This window comes from Mastigoproctus giganteus, chromosome 2 (assembly GCF_048544385.1).
Source record: "Mastigoproctus giganteus isolate SK-2022 chromosome 2, ASM4854438v1, whole genome shotgun sequence".
NCBI lineage: Eukaryota > Metazoa > Arthropoda > Arachnida > Uropygi > Thelyphonidae > Mastigoproctus > Mastigoproctus giganteus.
In genome coordinates, this window is record NC_143576.1 from 86,749,829 (window position 1) to 86,772,557 (window position 22,729).

General features: G+C 36.8%; 1 protein-coding gene across 1 annotated transcript in view; it reads left to right on the forward strand.

Moving 5' to 3' along the window:
- RpL17 (ribosomal protein L17) overlaps positions 1–20,632 on the forward strand; it is an 86,933-nt gene extending 66,301 nt beyond the window's left edge. Inside the window, exons 5-6 of the mRNA XM_090368559.1 lie at positions 7,899–8,094; positions 20,408–20,632. Of these exons, the coding sequence (XP_090224685.1) occupies positions 7,899–8,094; positions 20,408–20,553 (342 nt within the window). The 3' untranslated portion in view covers positions 20,554–20,632. The remainder of the gene's footprint in view (positions 1–7,898; positions 8,095–20,407) is intronic.
- The last annotated feature ends 2,097 nt before the right edge of the window (positions 20,633–22,729 follow it).

Sequence of the window (22,729 nt, forward strand, 5' to 3'; positions counted from 1 at the left end):
AATGTCGAGTCAGTTTGGTGTGACATTAGCATTGGGAGATCAAAATTGAGAGTAGGAGTGTGCTATAGGCCTAATGACTCTGAGTATAATAAGAAACTGTACAGGGAAATAGTGGGCCAGTAAATCAGAGTCTTATAATGGGGAATTTTAATTTCCCAGATATTGACTCTGAATTTGGGGGTTGGTCACTCACACACTAGCAAGGCTTTTGTGGATTTATTGGATGATTGTTTTCTACATCAGCATGTTCGGGAGGCAACTAAAGGAAGTAATACTCTTGATTTGATTATCAGTAGTGATTCTTCCATGCATTAAGAATCTGCAGATAAAGGAACGACTAGGTGGCAGTGATCACAGTGTGCTGAAGTGGGATTTACTCAAAGAGGGAACTACCATCAGGGGTAAAGGGAAGGGTTATTGCTTTCGTAAAGACGACTACGATGGTCTGAGACAATATTTAAATTCTATACAGTGGGACCAACTGATGATGTTACCAACAGAAAATTCAAAATGGAAAGCATTCAAAGAACTTATCTTGAAAGCTACTAGGCTTTACATACCAACTAAGAAATATTGTTCAAGGTTTAGGCCTAAATGGATGTCAGATGAACTAATGAGACGTATGGCAGAGAAGAAAATTGCATGGCATATATATAAATTAACACGTAACACAGAAGCCTATGATAGATATAAGTTGATCTGCAACCAAGTTACAAAGGAGGTTAGGCAGGCGAAGGCAGATTATGAGAAATCTTTGGCAAGGGATGCAAAGAGTTCTTTACTTATGTAAACTCCAAAAAGGAAGGGGATGAATCAGATTGGTCCACTTGATATTGATTATTCAACTATTGATGATCCTGCTCAGGTAGCTAGCAAACTAAATGAATATTTTGCATTGACATTCAGACATGAGAAGTTATTCAGCAAGGGGAATGCCAGAGGTGAATTCAACTCTGGCAGTAAGCTAGATAATCTTGTAATAACTGAGAGTAAAGTGGAGGAGAAATTTTTGAAGATAAACACAAGAAAGGCACCTGGGGGTGGATGGTATCTATCCAGTTATATTAAAGGAGGCAGCAAAGGAAGTAAGCACACCCTTAGCCATAATTATGAGAGCTTACTTGGACTCAGGGGAGGTACCTATAGACTGGAGATGTGCAAGTGTGACCCCAATTGACAAAGGAGGATCAAAGGCTGACATAAGTAATTATAGACCTGTGAGTTTAACTTCTGTTCCAGGAAAATTAATGGAGGCACTGGTATACAAGCATATTATATACTTGGATCTTAGAAAGGCTTTTGATACTGTTGCACATGGAAGAGTACTGCACAAATTGGAGCAGTGTGGCATTGGAGGCAAATTGCTGCTATGGATAAAGGGGTGGTTGAGGGGGAGAAGACAGAGAGTAGTAATCAATGGACACTGCTCCTCGTGGACTAATGTTATTAGTGGAGTCCCTCAGGGCTCAGTGTTGGGTCCATTGTTGTTTTCTGTATTTATAAATGATATTGATGATGGTATATCAAGCTTAATGGCCAAGTTTGCAGACGACACAAAGGTTGGCAGGGTTGCTAAGGACACTACTGGTGCTATGCTGCTGCAACAGGATCTGGAAACGTTGAGCAGATGGGCTGTGAGGAGGCAAATGAAGTTTAACATTGACAAATGTAAAGTACTACATATGGGAAACATCAATCCCAGAGCAACGTATCAATTCTGTGGTACTACACTGACAGTGGTAGAGAATGAAAAGGACCTGGGGTTAATTGTGCAGGCAGATATGAAGTTCTCTGAGTAGTGTAGACAGGCTGCAAGAGTAGCTCATGGTGTCTTTTCAATGATATACAGAAATTTTTCTATCATGGATAGGGAGGTGATTATTCCCTTGTATAAGGCGATGGTCAGGCCACACCTTGAGCACTGTATACAGGTATGGAGGCCTCATTTCAAGAAGGATGTAGAGCTGCTGGAATGAGTACAGAGAAGGGTAACAAGATTAGTGAATGGAACAAAGGGTTGCTCTTACAAAGAAAGGCTTAAGTTTTGCAAATTACAGTGTCTGGGGACTAGGCACCTGTGGGATGATCTGATTGAGGTGTATAAAGCCTTGAATAGTTTGAGTATGCTCAATGCCGATCTATGCTCTTCCTCTTGCTCATAATAATTGCCTGAGAGGTCATAAATTCAAATTGAGGAAAGAGTTGTAGGATAGATGTGTGGAAGTTTGCCTTTAGCCAGTGGGTGGTTGATTGCATTATGTGCTAATGCTAATCCATGAGGGCAACTTATTCCAGTAATTAACAACTTGGTGGCTAAAAGGATAATTCTGGAATCATAACAGTGAAATTTTTGCCCTAATTTTGCTTTCTTCTCAGATGCCTAGATGTCAGACTGTAGCATTAGTATTAATAATGGCATATCATTAATATGCTGGGAATATTAATACAAGAAATCAAGCTTATACATCATCAGCCAAAAAAAGAAAAAGCAAAACTTCCGCACATCTATTCTACAACTACCCTTCCTCAATTTGAATTTATGCCCACTTATGTGTAGTCTGATGAAAAGGAAGAATTGCATCAGTATCAATCTTGCTCAAACTATTCAAAGCCTTAAAACCTCGATCAGATCACCTTGCAGGTGGTTAGTCTCTGGGTGCTGCTATTTGCATAACTGAAGCCTTTCTTGATAGGAGCATTCATTTATTCCACTTGCCAATCTTGCTGCTCTGCTCTGTTCTCATTCCACAGCTCTATCTACATCCTAAAATGAGATCTCCAGATCTATAGGCAGTACTCAAGATGTGGCCTGACAATTGTCTTATACAGTGGGATAATCACCTCATCCATGCTAGGAAATTTCCTTTATATTGTTGACAAAACCCCTTGAGCTGATCTTGCCGCATGTCAGCACTTCTCAAAGAGCTTCATGTTTGACTGCACATCACCAGATATTTCATTTCCAACTACACTAAGTTGCCACACAGTTGGTACATTTCTCTGGGGTTATTGCATACCCATATGCAGTACTTCAGATTTTTTAAACTTCAGTTGGCAATTCTCAGCCCATTTGCCTAAATTTTCTAGATCTTGTTGCAGTAACATACTGTCATTAATCGCCCTGCCAACCTTTGTATCATCTGCAAACTTGAAAATTAAGCCTGATATGCCTTCATCAATATCATTGATAAATATCGAAAACAATGGGCCCAACATCTGGGAAACTCCACTGAAAACATTAGTTTACAAAGAGCAGTGTCCATTAATTACCACTCTTCTCCCGCTCAGCCATCCCTTTATCCATAGCCACACTGCTCCAATTTGTACAGCAGTGTTTAATGTGCAACATTATCAAAAGCTTTCCTGAAATCCAAGTGTATAACAGAATAATTTTTTGCATCCAATTCACATAGTATCTGCTCGAATTGTCACACAATGTTTCCTCATGCTGCTGTGTCTCAATATAATTCCAGCCTTGTCTAGATGATCCTGCATTTCTTATTTAATCAGTGACTGTTAGATTCCTTGGAACAGAAGTTTAACTAACAGATCTGTAATGACTTATCTCCCTTTGAGCCCACTTTGTGAATTGGGGATACATTCCTCCTCACCTTTCCCCTAGAACAGCATTTCCCAAACTGGGGTCTTCAAAATGGCCTTTGGAACTGGTAGAATTATTCATGCTATGATAGTAAATTGATGATAAATAAAATTATTATATATTTATGTAAAAATAATAAAGTGGGTTGTTTTTAACAAGATTTTGAATTTTCTTTCAGAAAACTGCGTACGTACACACACACACACACACACACACACACACACAGAGAGAGAGAGAGAGAGAGAGAGAGAGAGAGAGAGAGAGAGAGAGAGAGAGAGAGAGAGAGAGAGAGAGAGAGAGAGATGTATACAGGATGATTCACTGCCAGTGCAACAAACTTGCAGGAGGTGTAGGGAACACAAAGACGAATCGGAATCACATAGCATTGCAGGGTCCGAAATGCCTTCGTCATGCGGTAGAGGACGTTGAACGGGAGGTCGCATGAACAGCGATCCCGCTGGAAGTCATCATTTGCGAACCGTTTCTGTTGAAGAAACCAAGTAGCAAAAGTCCTCCGGAGTGGGTAAACCGCAGGCTCCAATGATTGGACGCGTTACAGATGGCATGAACTCATTTGGTTTGTTGACAGTATCCTCCATACAGTGGATTGGGAAATACCCAATTGTTGGCCTATCGCTCGAGTACGCGTACTCGGATTGCCTCCTGCAAGACATAGGACGTTCCTCATTGTCTGGTGTCCTCGTCGTTCGGTCTCGATTCATGGTACCTCTCGTGAAACAACCAGTCTCGCGTAACCTTCTGTGCACATGTGCGAAAATCGTATGATGAGGAACGCGCCTGTTACAGTCCGCAACTCCATACGCGAGGTGCATGTTGGCCAGTTCAACGTTTGAATACTCGTCCATCCTACTGCCTCTGGAACCGGTTGGCAAATGCTGACTTGCAGCGGGATCGCTGTTCACGCGACCTCCTGTTCAACGTCCTCTACTGCATGACGAAGGCATTTCGGACCCTGCAATGCTATGTGATTCAGATTTGTCTTTGTGCCCCCTACACCTCCTCGCACTGGTAGTGAATCACCCTGTATACAGGGGACACCTGCTTTGCAATTGGTTTACTGTACAATCAGATCACTTTACGTTGGACTCTCCCTATTAAAATACTGGTCACTATACAGTACAATTAATATATATAGTAAGTGCCGGTCATTGTGATTACGTTTATGAATTGAATTTTAATTCTACTGATGGCGATTCTTATAAGCGAAAATAGGAGGAACGTTATCCACAGGCTATAAAAGTAAAGATATAAAGCACCAATTTACACTTTATTACCTTACATATTAACAAAATTGAATGATACATGAAGAATATTTTTCTACATGCTAGTAAAATAAAATTACACTCTTGTGCATAGCTTAATTATTACTGTAATATATAATACAAATTGAATTTCTGTTCTCAGACTTTTTTTTTTTTATGGTTGTAAAATTTAACAGTAAAAAACAAGCAATCGTAAGAACTCGACATGCACAAATTGCAACAAGTAACAAAGTTTACGAAGCTTTAAAAATAGGAATGAAGACAAGATTCTGAAAATTTATTTGTTTTTTTTTATAGGAGTGAAGGGGAAATATTTTACCATAATGACATAAAAACACAGAAAGGGAAAACACATTTAACTTTTTTTTTCTTCTTCTTGCATAGATTCCTCTAATTTCCGTATTCGGCTGTATTACCCTTTTTATATACTGGTAAATTAACTGTTTTGCATGAGTTCCTGGAAGCATGTGCTAATTAGTGTTTGATAGTATTAGATATTGTATAAGTTACTTTCATCGGTACGTGTATATAGCTCAAGTTTGATTCTGTGAAAATAAACTTTGTACATGAAAATTAAGTTTCTGATAGGTACAAAAAAAAAAGGCATATTTTTGTTACTTTTGGAACGTAACTCTCCCTTTTTGTATTGGTTCTTAGTCCTGTCTAATACAGTTTTGCATTACACAAGAATTTTGATTCTTGTATAATGACACAGATTCTAGGCAATCTGTTGGCCTCCATTCTCCAAACCACTCCAATATTTTCTCCTCTATTTTATTAATGATGGTATTTTGGACATTCGTTATATTCCTTATCATGCCATTTCTAACTTTTCAGTTCTGGACTTTCTTGCCAATCTAAGCCAAAAATCATCTCAACAGCCAGTAGTTTATTTATTTGTTTTGTCTTTCAGTTAAGGTCCAAATCTCACATCCAATAATAAAACACTTTGTAATATTGCATTATATATTTGATGTTTAGTTTTGTTAATATTTTTACTCCATAGCACAGAATTAAGCATTCCTATGACCTCTCTACCTTCACACAGGTATTTAAATTACTGTACAGTTTTCACCTGTATTCCATCTAAATCCAGAATCTCCCCACTTCGATTCATGTACTCTGTCTTATTAAAATTAACTTTCTGCCCATGTAGTTTACATCATCTTCGTCCTGTGCTACCACAACTTGGTCGTCTGCAAACAGTAGATTGTAAAGGTACTTATTTTGACCAAGGGGAACACCCATTGAACTGCACTTTTGTGACCATGGTCTTAGAACAACTTCCAGGTACAGCTTAAAGCAGGTGACAAACAGCATCCTTGAATTTTCTTGATATTTTTGAACCAATTTATTGTTCTTATAGATTCTTCTAATGATTTCAATTAATGGCTGGCTTATTTGACTTTTTTTTTAGCCTCACACAGAAGATTTCTTGGACATTATCATACGCTTTCTCTAAGTCTATGAACAGCATACCTACATCTTGGTTTGTAGCCTGGCATTTTTCCAGAATTTGCTTAACAGTGAATAAATGGTCTATACATGAGAATCCAGTCGGAATGCCACAGTTCTTCAAAAATATCAATCTCGTTCTAGTTTTGATTTATCACTTTTCCAAATAGTTTAGCAATAGAGCTCGTAACACAGATTCCTCTATAGTTTGAGCATCTTCTGTCGCCTTTCTTGAAAATTGATATAACGTATCCAATTGTCGTCTCGTTTAGTATTTCTTCGCCATTGCATAATTTGTTGAAAAATCGAGTTAGTCGATTTATAACTTTTCGACCTCCATATTTAAGCAGCTCTGTGTTAATTCCACCAGGGCCTAGTGCTTTTCCTTTTTTTTTTTTTTTTTTTGAAAACCATTTTTATTTCCACTTCTTTAATTTGGATGTTCAATCCTTTTTCCATGACAACTGTTTCAGTTTCTCTAAATTCCTCTCTTCCTTCATTCAGTTGCTGTTCATTAATAATTGACCCATTCCTCCTGATCTATCATTTCCAGTCTAGCCTTTTGCTTATGAGAGTTTCCTTAAACTCCTCTCCACACTTCTGCAGATCTTGTGCATCCTAGTTTACTGTTCACCTCGGCACATACTCTATCCCAGGACTCGTTCTTTGCCTTGATGACTTCCACTTTCGCTTCATTTTATATTTTTCTATGAACTTCACTTTTCGAGCTTAGCCTTCTTTGGTATGCTTCCTTTTTCTTCTTTATTAATTCCTTAATTTCAGTGTTCAGCCAATCATTTTGCTTCATCTTTTGAGATTTTCCTACTACCTCTCCAGTAATTTTCTTCACTGTTTCCTTTAGGTATTCATATTACCTTTTGTGCTCTCCCTGAGGTTTCATCTAATTCTTGATTGATACAAGCTCCTAGTGCTCTCATCTTTTAGCGAGTCCACATTGAATCTTTCGGTATTAAGTTGTTTGCTCCTCTCAAAGTTTTTCTTCCTTTTTTTGGCACATCCATGGCAATGTGCTTCTTTCAAGTTTTCTCAATAATCTTCTTTAATATCTGTAGGAGACTCATTATTAGGAGGATATATCCCAATAATAGTAATTTCTCTTCCATATATTTTAACTTCAAGGGTCAATGATTCGTTCATCAACAAAACTCCATTTTTCTATAAACCTTCTGAGATTCTTCACCTCCCTTTCTTTCTTTCAGTTAAGACTGCCACATCCAATTTATATTTTCCCAATTTCAATAAACTTCATCTTGTTTTGTGCTAAGGAGTAAACTGATATCCATATTTACATTACATGGATAAAATTATCATTAAACTATTTTTATTAGTATTTATTTATTCAAAGAGAAATGCTAGTAAAAGAAACTCCCAGGATAATTTAAGTTGTCATATTTAATGAAAAAAATATATGGTGACTAAATAGACTACAGTTAATCTCCCTGCTTTGCCCTATTGTTAAGTTAGTTTTTTGAGAGTTAAAAATTATTATTATTATTATTGTAAATTCTTTTTTAGCAAAGTTTTTTTATTTTTTACAGGCTAAGCAGTGGAAATGTACACAGGGAAGGTGGCCAAAAAAAAGTGCAGAATTTTTACTACAGCTATTGCGAAATGCTGAAAGTAATGCTGATTATAAAGGTTTGGATGTGGATAGACTTGTGATTGAGCACATTCAAGTTAATAGAGCTCCTAAGATGAGGCGTAGAACCTACAGAGCTCATGGCCGTATTAATCGTAAGTATTTCCTATTCTGATCTCATCCTAATTTAAGTGGGGCAATTAAATTTTATACTTAATATAGCATTAGAGGCATATGATGCAAAAGATCAAGCTTATACAGCATCAACCAAAAAAAAAAAAAAAGAAAACTCCCATTTCACCCCTCCGTTTGTTCCAAATGCCTGTGCAGCTTATTTAGGCTATCAACTTCCACAACAAAAGATGGAAGCCTGTTCCACCAATCAACTACCCTCTGGCTAAAGGAAAATTTCTGCACATCTATTCTATGACTGTTTTTCCTCAATTTGAATCTCTGCCCCTTCAGGTTCTTAATCTGAGCAAGACGAAGAATCCCATCAGCATTTAGCTTGCTCAACCCATTCAAGGCCTTATACACCTCAGTCAGATCACCTTGCACGTAGCCGGGTGGGTAAAGTGTCTGCCTGGCTCGATTCCCGCCTAGGGCTTGGATCAAAGTACTGCAAAAACCTTGGGAGGTGCATTATGGCCACAGAAGCCGATGCGCCAACAACTACCCAAAAAAAAAAAAAAAAAACCTTGCACGTACCTACTCTCCAAGTGCTGCTGCAGTTTGCAGAACTTAAGCCTTTCTTGGTAAAAGCACCCCTTTGTTCCCCCACCAATCTTGTTGCCCTTTGTACTCGTTCTAGCAACTCTACATCCTTCCTAAAATGAAGCCTCCAGACCTGTACGCAGTACTTGAGGTGTAGCCTGACCATCGCCTTGTACAACGGGATAATTACCTCCCTGTTCCTGCTAGCAAAATTCCTATATATCGTTGACAAGACTCCATGATCTGCCCTGGCAGCCCGTCTGCACTGCTCAGAAAACTTCATATTTGACAGCACAATTATCCCCAGATCTTTTTCACTTTCCACTTCCCCAAGTGTAGTACCACGCAGTTCGTACGTTTCTCTTTAGTGGATATTAACAACAAATAATTTGTAATAGCAAGTTATTGAGGGAAAGATTCTCATCTACCTTATAGAGGAATATCAAGGTAAGAAAAACAAAGTAACACCAAAAGTCTTGAAAATCAATGCAACTTGGCAGTAAAGAATTTTTTTTTTTTTTATGGTCATATTTGTCCGATTAAAGTAAGGTTGAAAGATACTAAAATTAATAACCACTTTTCCACATTTTAATAGATATTTTGAGTTTATTTTTTGCTATGGGGCTGCATTGTGCTGATTAAATGTGAGTAATAGTAAGAAGGTTACCCATATTAATAACTATTTGCAAAATACAGTAAACCCCCGCTATTCGCGGTCGCTGATTTAATATAAAATGAAACCTAAAAAATGTGAATTTTAAAGCGCTGTGAACATTTTCCTCCATAAAAAAACATGGGCGTGGCTAAAATTATCTTTCCTGATCAAAACAGCACTCGGTGGGTGGGGGGTGACAAAATCGAGTGTGGATGTTTCTCGCTAATCCTTGTTCAGTATTCACTTTTCATGGAAGGTTTCGTCGTTTACTTTTAATTTATATGCTTATAAATTGAATAAATTTATCAATTTATAAATTGATATGCTTACAAAAGTGATAAATCTACCGTTTTGCAGTGTAAAACAGACTTTTTCTAGTGTGTTAATGGAAGAAAGTGACTTTATTGCGGACAGGTTCTTTCTAACCCGTACAAAAATATGGCTACGAATAACAAGGGGAATGTGAAAAGATCAAAGAAGGTGGTGATATTAGTGAATAAAATTGAGTTATTATATAAAATTTCTAATGGTGAAAGTGTCTCCTCAGTGGCAAAACATTATAAAATCAATGAGTCGACGGTACGATCAATCAAGAAATCTGAAGAAAAATCTGCCGTAGTGTCCGTGAAAACGCGCTAATTGCTTCAAAAATTTGCTCTGTAACTCGGTGTTAAATTAGAAAAAATGGAAAAGGCTTTAAATCTGTGGATAGAAGACCGAACTCAAAATGAAATTCTGTTAAGTTCACTCATCATTCGTGAAAAGGCAAAACTCCTTTATCAACACTTGAGCGAAACTGGTGATAGCACTGGTGGGATAAGTTTTTTTTTAACTAGCAAAGGCACTGGTTTGAAAGATTTGTTTGAAATTTCTAATAAATATTACATTTAATATTAAATTGTTTCTTATTTTCATTTTGATGCCGTATGCTTGCATTTCACTATGTACTGTCTATTTACATAGTCATATTATGAAGGTACATATAATACATACATAGACAAAATTTTAGACTAGTTTTTCTTATATATTTCATACTTTGGAATGGGAGCCATAACTCAGTATTGGCGGCATTTCTCAGGAACGTAACCCCCGCGAATAGCGGGGGTTTGCTGTATTTTATGTATATACCTAATATACACCTGATATACCTAATTGCCATAAATATCTTCCCAAAGGGTAAAATGTATAATTAATGGCAATATGAGAAATCATGCAAATGGCAATCATGACAACCAAACATACATTTTATTGCATTTACATGTACAAACTGAAATGACAAGTTAATGCAAATCAGCAAAATAAGCCCTCAATATTTTGCTCCTCAATTACAGCCTTGCAACTATCTGGCATAGAGTTAATCAACTTCTGGATATACGGTTTTCCCCCAATTTTGTGGTACCACACCCTAACAATGCTCTTCTGCAGCTGAATCTTACTTGTTTGCTTCTTCTGAGCAATTTTAATACCAGCACTTTTCAATAGGGTTCAAATCTCGACTAATGCCAGCATTTCTGAGGTATGCTTCACGAAAAACGAGGGCAAACATTGGGGTAAGTATGTTTGTGAGACAAGACAAACTCATCATTAAATCTAAATAGCATAAAACCTAGCAATTTTGCTGTGTGTGTGTGGCAAGATGCGGAGTCCTGTTGAAAAATGCAGTTTTTCGACATCTGTATGGTGATCCCTAATAACAGGTTTCAGGCACTCCTCCAAGATAGCAGTGTAGGTTTCTGCATTTAAAAACTTAATTTGCCTCATCCTGCATCCCCAGACCATCTGACTGGCCACGAACTTTACAGTCAGTGTTATGCAGTCAGGATAGTATGCCTCTGATTTTCGTCTTCTGACTTATCGCTTCTCATCAGAGTCATGCGGGTTTAATTTCGATTTGTCAGAAAAGATGACTGTGTCTCATTTCTCTTTTGTCCATGAAACATACATTTTAGCCCAAGCAAGTCGCTTCTTCATTTGTTGGGTCAATTAAGGCTTCTTCTCGGCCCTATAGGCATGCAGACCACATTCTGAAAGCTGTCTTTGGATAGTTGGTGCACTTGTTCCAACACCAGAGGCCATCTCAAAGTGCAATTTTAGATCAGGAGCACTAGCATGGCGATTACGAAGGCATAGCCGTTTCAAATATCGATCTTGGGAAAGTATAGTCACTCTCTTATGGCCTGATCCAGGTCTTCTCTTCACATCACCAGTTTCGTGCTTTAATTTCAGCACCCGGAATACTGGTGGTGTCCTATTTTATAAGCAATAGCACGCATAGAAAGCCCTTTATGGGACAGAGCAATAGCTACACTTTTTTTTTTTTTTTTTTTCTCTTTAGTGTCAACTGAACATATGGAGCCATATGTTCAGCTTAAACCTCTGCAAAACAGGATACTAATGTGCGTGTATATCCTTACAATGCTGTATTTATAGAAACGAGTGGCCGTACCTTGCAGTTATTATCTGATGCAATACCTTTGCTTTGCGACAAACAGAATGACTCTAATCGACCAATACCTTATACGTTTCTCTTTAAATGTTACTTTTTTTTAAGGTGATGCAGTTTTTTTTTTTTTTTGTCTGCCACTGTTAGGTACAGTGCAACCTCAATATAATGCACCTCTCTATACAGTATATGTGACCATGCCCCCAAGACAAATAAAAAAGAAAAAAGTGTGTTCAAAGAACTAGCTTGTTTGTTTGTTATTTGGTTCTTAGGAGCATTAGCAACTAAGGCCATATTGCTCCGCAAAGAACTAACAATTTCATATTGGAAACTGGAAGTTAATACCATATATACTGTATTTCCTACTACTTTATTTCTGAGATGCAAAATTAGCTTTGGTGTATTCAGTTGCAGTTTAATTTTGGTAAACAGTTGGCCTTGTCCTAGACTAATTGCTGTAGACACTGTTTCTCTCCTCAGCTGGAGATGCAATAAAAGAGTATATTAAAAACTAATAAAAACAGCTACCCCTCGAGGGAAATACAGCTACTGTTCATCAAATGTGTTACATTTAGCATAGCAAAAACTGCTAAGGGCTAAACTAGACATATACATGAACTGACAAGTGGTTTATTGGAGAAATTGCATGACTTCGCTTTGGCAGTACAGTGTGGTTTTGATTTAGTTTACTCAGAACAAACAGTAAATTCTAGGGCATCAGATATAAAGACATTGCTAAATCAGTAGGACTGAAGTGTAATGGCCATCAAAAGAAAAAAATTATATAGTTGAAAAGATTGAGTGGCAAATCAAAATGCAGTATATTTTGTGATTGTGGAATTCCAGAAGGAATGATCTGCAGTTGGGGGAAGGAAGAAAAATTGCATTCATTAGCCTCCAAGAAAGAAAACTAATATTCATGAAAACAGTGATGTGGACCAGTGGTGGTCCATGCCACTGTGGTTTCTGTAGAATTGTGAAGGAGCACAAATAAATGGGGTAATTTTGAGAGTACAGGCACTTAAATTTCATAGCTACTTGGGGGAGAAGATTACATTTATAAAACTTCTGAAGAGTGGCTTTCGATTTATAAAAATAATTCCAACACTTGGATGACAAGTGATATTTTTGCTTCATGGTTTGAAAGTGGGTTTGTACCATCAGAAATGCCACTTACTTTCCAAGAACTTGAAGAAAAGGCTGTTACTGTTTACAGCTTATACTTTGGCTGATGTCCTGAAATTGAAAGGTGGTAAGATCAGAGTTGCCGTTTTTGCCAAGGAACACAACTGCATTAATTCAACCTCTGGGTTAGGGCATTATTTGAGAATACAATATTGGATTAGTTTGGAAGAAAGTAAGCTCAACAGCAATCGAAAACTGCTGGAAAAAATATATTGAAAAATACAAGATCACAGATAATTACCTTGAATTAGCAGCATTTTCAGAACAAGAAGAAAAACCTGCTTGTAACTTCCTTGGTCTTGGAGAAAATGACCCGGCTGCTTGGATTGAGGTGGATGTGGAAACTCCAGTTGTGCATTGCCTGAGTGAAGAAGAAATTATAGCCAGTGGCATACATAGGCCATGACTCATAAGGAAAAACACCAGAAATTAAACAAGATGTGCGATTTCTGTATGTAGCAGTATAGGTAAGACATCAATTCCTGTTCTTAATAAAGTTGCCCAGGCTTACTGAGGTTAGTGGGAGGAGACCTGTCACTGGCAACCCACCTGCTTAAAGCATCCTAGGTGTGCGTTTCATTTTTTCCCATCCACTGCATTCCAGCAGGGCATGGCAACAAACATAATATCCAATGCTTCGGCTACAATATCCACTCGATGATCACTGAATTATGGCCACCATTCGCATGGATAAAAGACACTTTGCCTAGGCATTAACTCCACTAGATATCCGAAGACTTGCTTCACTGTACATAGGGAGCTGCAGTCATGCTGTCCACAGTTTTTCACATTGTATGCACCAGGGGCCCTAATTCTTGCTAGTAAAACATGCCCAACATTAAGCTACTGCTGCCACCTGCCTTTATAGTGGGCACCGTGTGTGATGTGTCCGTGGACTCATTACTTGTGTGACATAAAGGTGCCTTGTCTGCATGTTATGCCAGGTGTTTGGACGCATCCAATCAGCACACCCATTTCCATTTCTCCGAGGGTTTTGTTGACACCACATCATTTGGTCAGGAGAGGACATCTCTTGGTTCATCTGCTGTGGAGCCCATCATTTGGGATATCGTTATCATTCTTTTATTCCAGATATTGTATATTGTAATGTTAACTGTTGCACAGTGACCTGCCTGTTAAGCCCATACAACGTGCTGCACCCTTTGCTCGCTATAATCACCTTGCATAATCTTTTACAGTTCTGTTGGCAGGAATGGTTTGATCAGTTCAACACCATTCTTTGTACACCTTAACAATGATGGGCTGTGAGCAACCGACAAGACATACCATTTCTGATACAGAAGTACATGATGCACGAGCTCATACAATCATGCCCTCTTGAAACTGATATCTTTACTATGTCCCATAACTGCTACTTTATCACTTTGACGTATATGACCACAGGTGTTTTATGCTGCAAATTTCCTTGGTTGGATTATTGTTTTTAAATCTTCTGATGTCAATGTTTGCTCAGATCGTGTCAGTGAAATTATACTTGTGGGGATGAAATCCTTTATTCCATGCTATCTTAAAATCTTGTTCTTTATCTTAACCTTGGTATTCCATTATATGTACTAAGACTGTTCAATATAAGAACGTTGCATACCTCAACTTGCTTTAATTCCAAAATATGCAGCCTAGTCCGTTACAGACGAGGTTCATAGATCAGTGAGTGTACAGTATATATGATAGACAGATTTCTATTTGTCTGACTTTAATGAAATTTGGTAGAGCTTGAGAAATTGTTCTAAAAGAGCAGTGGTGTCCAACCTACGGCCAGCATGGAAAGTGGACTAAAACAGTGTTTTAGAGTCGCCCTACTGTGCATACAGCCAGTGGGGTGACCAAGTGTCAATAAGGTTCTTCCCTTGGTAACTTGGGTTTTTCATCTTGCAAAACAGGCAAATCGACCAAAGAACACAGTGCACAACAGATGAATTTAATTATTTCGTTGGCCTAAAACTAATAGTTTGGTTTTTCGTTTGGTCAAAGCCTGACTGTATAAAATGTGTGCATGTGGTTCAGTGCTGTCATATGTACGCTAGATACAGTTATGTACGTATCAATATTTTCATTTCTACTGTTTTGATATAACTTGTGCGTTTTATTGAATTATTATTAATTTGTATTGAATTTAAAAAATCATCCTTAAAAATGTTCCAAAAAGAGAAAAATCGATTTGAAGTGTTGTTTTTGATCAAAGGTGGACCGACGGTGATTACCATGAAAAAACAATGTGTTTGGTACATAAGGAGACTGGGTTTTCAAAGAATATACTTTAAAACGACACTGATTCCAATCATAAATTTTATGATCAACAGTGTTCAGAGTCACAAAACGCACTGAAAACTTATCAGTCAAGAAATTTATCTGCTGCAAGTGCCAGTTATCACGTTGCACATTTGATCACTTTTGAAAGTAAACCGTTCAGTGATGGTGACTTTGTTAAACGGTGTTTGTTAAAAGTCGTGGAGGAAATTTGTCCGGAGAAATTAATAATGATACAAGACATTACTTTGTCTCGACAAACAATTAAGTGAAGAGTAGAAGATGTTGGAAAACAAAATAAATGAAATATTTAGCATGCCGCTGGATGACAGTACTGATGTAAATGACACAGCCGAACTCCTATCTTCATATGTGGAATTGATCATAATTTTGTACCAACTGAAGGTTTAGCTGACCTACAGAGTATGCATGGAACAACTACAGGTAAACGTCGTCTTGAAATTTTTGCCAATTTATTGAAAAGTTAGGATTAAACATTAAAAACCTGGTAGGAGTCACGACTGGTGGCACAAAAAATATGGTTGGTAAAAACATTGGGCTTATGGGTAGAATAACCAAGAAAATTATAGAAATCGGAGCTGAAACTCCGATTGGAATTCACTGCATTATGCATCAAGAAGTTTTGTGGGAAAGTATTGAACCTCCAACATGTTATGAATGTGATTTCAACTGTAAATTTTATAAGATTACATGGCCTTAATCACCGTATGTTTCAACAGTTTCTTTCAGAAATTGAAGCTGAATACAAAGATGTAATTTTATATTGTGCCATAGTATTACATCGGTTCTTTAAACTACGTCGTGAAATTGGTATTTTTATAACAGAAAGAGGGAAACCAATAAAACTATGAAATATGGAGTGGCTGCTTGATCTTGAAATTCATACAGACATTTTTAGTCATTTAAATGCTCTTAAATTTAAAACAAAGGAAAGGAAAAATTGGTCTCTGATTTGTTTGGTGACATCAAATCATTTCAGAATTTCGTTGAAAGTTGTTATTTTAATCCCAAATTGAGCAAGACAATTTAGTTCACTTTAAATGTTGTACAGATTTCCAAAGAATCGTTGCCTCTCGTTATTCGAATTACTTTTTGACAAGTCTGAAAGTAGATTTGCTCATATAAGAACCCATGAAAAAGACATCTTGTTTGAGAACCCACCAATCCCAGCTTGCAGCTTAATTATTGATCTTCAGGCCAAAACATTGTTCCAAAATAAGTGCAAGCAACCCCTGTACAGCACCTAACCCCTAACACGGTACTTCGATAACATGGTTTCACTCTAATGCGATTGATAAAGTGCAGCAATCCTTCACAACACTGTATTTTTAAGCTTTCGTGCAGGAAAAACTCTGCTGTTACGTTGGATGTAATTTTTAAACATTTCCATTCTTTTTGTGAATCCTTGCTTTTGTTACGGAAAAAAATAAAAAAATATTGGGAAAACCCAGTGTTAGCTTCTGTACTATTGAACTTGTGCTTGTTAAATTTGTGGAAAAATCTAATTTTGAAGTAATGTTCTTACCACCCAATACAACTTCTTTAATTAAGGCATCATATCTACTCATTACATCAGAAAATCGTTAAAATAGATTTTCAAAATTTTTTTTATTCCGAATTGATTGATGAAGGCATGGAAACATTTCTCAATTGTGTACTCTATCGGAATCATAGCTTTATCCCTCAAACAAGTAAAACTGTCAACGTTAAATGCGTGTGGAAAAATGTATAGCCAGGATCAGTTCATTAAGGAAATATGATCGAAGTAGGAGAAAACGGAATCACTGTGATAATAGAATTTGCTACGTTGATAGAAGGGGAAGATTTTGATGACATGACTACTGAAGTCCTCGTGAGTAGCACAGTTGGTGGAATTGGCCTCCTCCCCACACCTGGTGGAAAAGACCAGAGTTTGAATCCCATTGATGACGGGAGGAATTTTTATGGGTGTTTTTCACAACATGACTGAGTTTCTTGGGCGAGGTTAGCATGGTTTCTTCTCCCAGAACCTCTTTGAGCTGGTTTTTGCTTGACACAGTATCATTATTTCTGGTTATAAAATGAAATCAGTTAAATAAGCAAAAATTATATATCAGCTTACAAGAATAACTATTTTGTTGATATTTAGAGTAGTTCAGTGTCTTCCAGGTCACTGCTATGTTTTCCAAAAAGATAGTGATGTTTCAATTTTACACCAGGCATGGGCAACTTTTTGTTGCCTGTGGGCCATGCAAGATTTTCAAGACATGACTGTGTGGCCCATTGACCTAACTAATTTTCTACCAAATCCTGGAATTGAGCATCAAATAGATCTGTGCATAATTAAATTGTAGACCTGTATAGTGTAATAAATTATTTTCCTATGACTGTCAAAAAGGGCCTCTGGTATGCAAGATTGCAATGTAAGCAATAAAATTATATGTAAAAATTTTAGAAAAAAATATTTGTACTGACCAAATTTAGTGAGAATTTTGGGGTTGCTTAGATGTTGCAACTTGCAAATTATTTTCATGATGTGTGCTGTCAGGCTTGATTTCATTTCTGGCTTAATAGTCGTTCACATTTATAGGTACCCCCAAACATCGAAGGATACTTAGGAAAGTCTTCTGGGAGATTTGTGTAAAATGGCATTAAAGAAAAAGAATGAAATTTTTGAGAAGTTTGATTAATTCCACCTGAAGTTCCTTTTTTGCCAGCTCAATGTGTGCAGCGTGTAACTGGATTTGGAGGGGGTGGGGTGTTTGAATCTTCTTCATTCTGAAGTAATTAAATTGCGGACTAAATTCTTTGTCATATGCTAAAGGGAAATGGTTAGCGTCACCAACTGTCATTCCCAAATCTGAGTTATACTTTGGAAGGCTTTGACGTGAGCATATAGTTCATGAATTTACCGCTTTTCCCACTGCAATTTCGAATTCAGATTATTTAACTGGGATGTAATTAAGAAACACTATCATGAGACCAGTCACTACCTAAGTTCTGGGACAATTCTGCCTTTCTTTTCCATAAAGATATAGATTTCTTTTCTAAGGCTATAAAAGGATTGTAGCATATTTTTTTCTTTACTCACCCGATGAGCCTCACAGTAGTATGTATAGAAGACTTCAATGTTCAGTCTCAAGTTCATCAAGAAATGGTTGAGTGCTTATTATTTTATAAAAATTATGCTTTAAACAACTATATGCATAACATGCAAATATAACTGACCTTGCACATGCTAAATTCTTTGCTAAGTTGAGAAGCTAATTCAGATTTTATTCTGGAAACTTAATTGGCCTTCTGCTCAACCACTGCAGGTGCCCCATCTGTTGTTGTCACACTTATGAGCTTAAAACTTTTTCATTGCTGCCTTTAATTGTTGAAAGACACCATTTTCTGTAACACTGAAAGCATTATCAACTCTACGTATAAAAATTGCAAGTGAGCTGACTCTGACACATTGGTACCATCAATAGCCAGCAAAAATTGCAATGAAATTCTGAAGATTTTGTTAAGCTATCCTCTAAATCAGCTGCAATTTCTTCCATGTCTGATTATAGTTCTGTGCGACAAGCTGGTGTCCTTAAAATCTTTTGCATTTTCTGGGCATCAAGTTGTGCAATGGCCAGAAAGCATTCTTTCACAAATTTGCTGTGTAGTTTTTGAAATGCTAGGGGGAACTTTTTTTTTGTCCATTGAAAATAAGTGTATCCAGCTTTCCACTCTGTTGTACAGTCAGTCCTCGTATAACACGTGTTTACACTACACGAATTCGATCATACACGATTTATAAATAGGGGAACGATATCTTATATAACACGAACCGAATTCGCTTATGTGCAATTTCAGAAATTCATTCCATATGCATTTTGCTTTCACATGTAAGCACTGCAAAGAATGTTTCTATTTTTAAACCATGGTAACATTGTCTTTTTGTTGCATATTTTGATGATCCAGGACCATGAAGTTTGGTATGGTTGGAAGCATTACTGTCAGATTTCTCTGATCCAACTTTTCATAGTTCATTTGCCCATCATAATCATCAGTGGTGAATACATACTGATAATGCATTTAGAACAAATCCAGAAGAACCGACAGGTGGCTACTAAACGATTAACTGCATTTTACATTCACATGAGTGCTAATATCATTTCCCCCATGTTTTTCCTCAATATAAATTATACATATTGCATAGGAAAATGGTACCTGTACATTATTATATTGGGCATTTCTACCCTCACTTTCTATTTGTTGTGCCGCTCTTTCTAGTGAATGCCATCATAGACTCATTTTTTACTGCAGTCCCCTCCTCCCCTGCTTTTGGATAACAGCTTTGATACAGAGGGGATTATTCTCTTTGAAAGTATTTGTTTACAGATCACACAATCGTCTAAAACAATATTGCATTGATTTGCCCGCCACTGATTCTCACTTTATTTGGTGAACTGTTCTAAGACTTATGCCTATATCTACTACAGCACACTCTAGAGCTGTGTCATTCAGATTTAACTTTTTTTACTTTTTTTTTTTCTTAGCCTCTTAACAAAATTGAATCATTTTGGAATAATACATCTAAACATTATAAAATTTTAAAAAAACAGTAGAGAATGTCAAGCTAGGGCAAACATGAAGAATAATTTTTTTTAGTACACAGAATTAGTGCTTTGTGCACTTGCCTTGCTGGTCATCTTACAAAAATAACGGATAATTAACTCTTAGATTGAATGAATTTTACAAACTACAGAGTGAACATTCAGAAATAATCCTTACGTTGACTCTCATATCTCCTCTACTGTCAAATAAGACAACGCAATCTGTTATCAATGCTGGTTAGGAAGTAAATTTTCCTGCACTTATGGTTCCTAACAGAATAAAGCATAATTTGTATTCCAGTAATAGAATATGCAAATGAAACCTTTGTGTGTGGCCATGCAGGCTCGAGGGAACCCTGGAAAATAAACATATTCAGAATTTAACAAACCATTTGTTGCCACTAAAGTGCTAATCACCTCTTAAGTGTTTTCTCTTGGGAGAGCTATACCAGTAGTCATCTGTCAATTAAAAAATTTAATATGAGCTTCTCATAATAATATAACAATTAACATCAATGTTATAGTACAATGTATTCAAATGTGTTTCATATATATATATAAAGTTTTATTTGGGTATTTATTTATTTATTTTTTTTTTTATTTATTTTCAGCTTACATGAGTAGCCCTTGTCATATTGAAGTAATACTAAGTGAAAAGGAACAGGTGGTGCCAAAACCCTCTCCTGAAGAGGAGGCTCCCAAGAAGAAGCTTTCTAAGAAAAAGATGGCCAGACAAAAACTGATGCAAAGAGATTGAATGATTGGTTGTTAAACACAAAAACTGTTTAAAAAAATCCACAAAACTTGGTTTTAATTAAAAAAAAAGATACCTGTCACTTTGATTTAATTTTGTAAAAATGCAGCCTAAAGAGGTCAGACTTGCAAGCTGTTGGACCACTTTATGTACCCGTAAGCTTTCAGTCTTTTGAACAAGGGAATATCATAACGAAACTGAATCTACTTTATTGGCTTTCTAAAAAAATCTAGCTGCTGCATCCAGTTTGTCATAGCATGTGATTTCAGATTGCTATTTTTTGGGTTGTCTGCTTAATTGCAAATCTGCTTCAACCTTGGTTTCAGTTAAAAATACATGGGTAAGAACTGTCACTAGAGTTCTTTTTTAATTCTGAAATTACCAAACATAAATTTCTATACTGTTGCCTGAAAACTAGCACAAGTAAATTGCACTGGTTCTTATTAGATGTTTGTTTACTAACGTCCCACTTCCCCTGACGATTTGGACTCTGACCTACAAACAGAAGTGATTTTAAATTATGGGTTTGTTTGATATGTTTCTAATCTGCCATACAAAAATATAATTTGGTGCTCCCCCCCCCCCCATAATTTTAACCTTTATATGAAAGCAACCACAACCATTATCAGGCTGCATGCAAAATTAAAGTTCATAACTACCACTTTTTTTAGGTCAGCCCAGTTCAAGTCTGTATAAATGTGGTGGTGGTGGGGGGGTGAACATTGAGACATGGTGTTAGGAGTTGGTCTGCCCTGTCATGTGCAACTGTCAAGAAACTGGGTGGCTGAATTTAAACATGGCAGAACCGGCGCTGAAGATGAATAGCACAATAACTAACCACTCCAGAAAACGTCAACAAAGCTCAGAACTTTGATTTGGGTGTATTTGATTCAAAACCTCAAAAAGCAGCCTTTTGCTTTCTATCAAGCTGATGCCAAGACTTTTGTGGTCAGATATGTGACTATGGATGATACATGGCTTCATCACTACCAAACTGCCATTTTATTTTTGATTGTGATTGATGTTTCCATTTCACTGTCTTTAAAAACCATTCTTATTATACTAAAATCAAGAAAAATTGACTCTGGTCATTCTTTACTTGGAATATAATGTTGTGTTCAGAAAAAATAAAATTGTGAGCACTTAGGATGGAATTAAATGGAGAATATAGATTTTGGCGAAAACGGGAGGTTATTATTATTATTTTTTTTTTTCTGTCTTAAGCCTTCAGTCACCCTCTATTGGGTGGGTGGGGTGACATTTACTGAGTATTAGTCATTCCATAGTGGTTTTTGTCAGTTCTTCAAAAGAAGTGAAGACTGAAGTGGAAGCTACTATTACTCTTAGGAAGGCTATTAAAATTAAGACTGAAATAACAAATATCAGAAATTAAGTACTCAAAGCAACAGCTGTGCATCAATTAAAGAGAATATTTTTTTTAATATCCAAGGGAATTGGGAGAAGACCACAGTATGAGAATAGGCATGTGCTAGGGATGATCACTTTTGCTGTATCTGTACTCTTTCTAAAAGCCTTGCCAAACAGTGGACACGTAATAATGAAAATAGGTCTCGAATTTGTTGCCACTGAAGTGCTAACACCTCTTGGGAGGGCTATACCAGTAGTCAATTTAAAAAAAAAAAGTTTTTTTCTAATTAAGAATCCCAACAGCAGAGATAAGCATGTGTTACTTGGACTAAACAGCAATTATTGTAGAGGTGTTTTTTTTTTTTTTTTGCAGTGAGTTCCAGTGTGTTGCATGTATGATCAAATTACTCGATATTTTTCAATAGTATAGGAAGAATGAAGTTTTAACCACATTGTGAATACCACAAAGACGTTTTTTCTTTCTTTTTAAATAATATTCTCATGAAAAGTTTAAACGAGCAAGTAAGCAAGCTTAAACACATTAAAAGGATAGACAGGAAGGGAGAAGGGGTTATGCTGTTACTTAAGAAACCCACAAAATCTAAGGAAGTGCATCCAATTGATGTTGGTGGACAATGCAATGTTGAGTCTGTTTGGTGTGGCACAAGCACTGGGAGAGCAAAGATGAGAGTAGGTGTGTGGTATAGGGCTGATGAGTATAATGAGCAATTGTGCAGAAAAATAGTGGGCCAGTAAATTAGTTTTAAATGGGGGGTTTTAATTTCCCACATATTGACTGGAATTTGTGGGT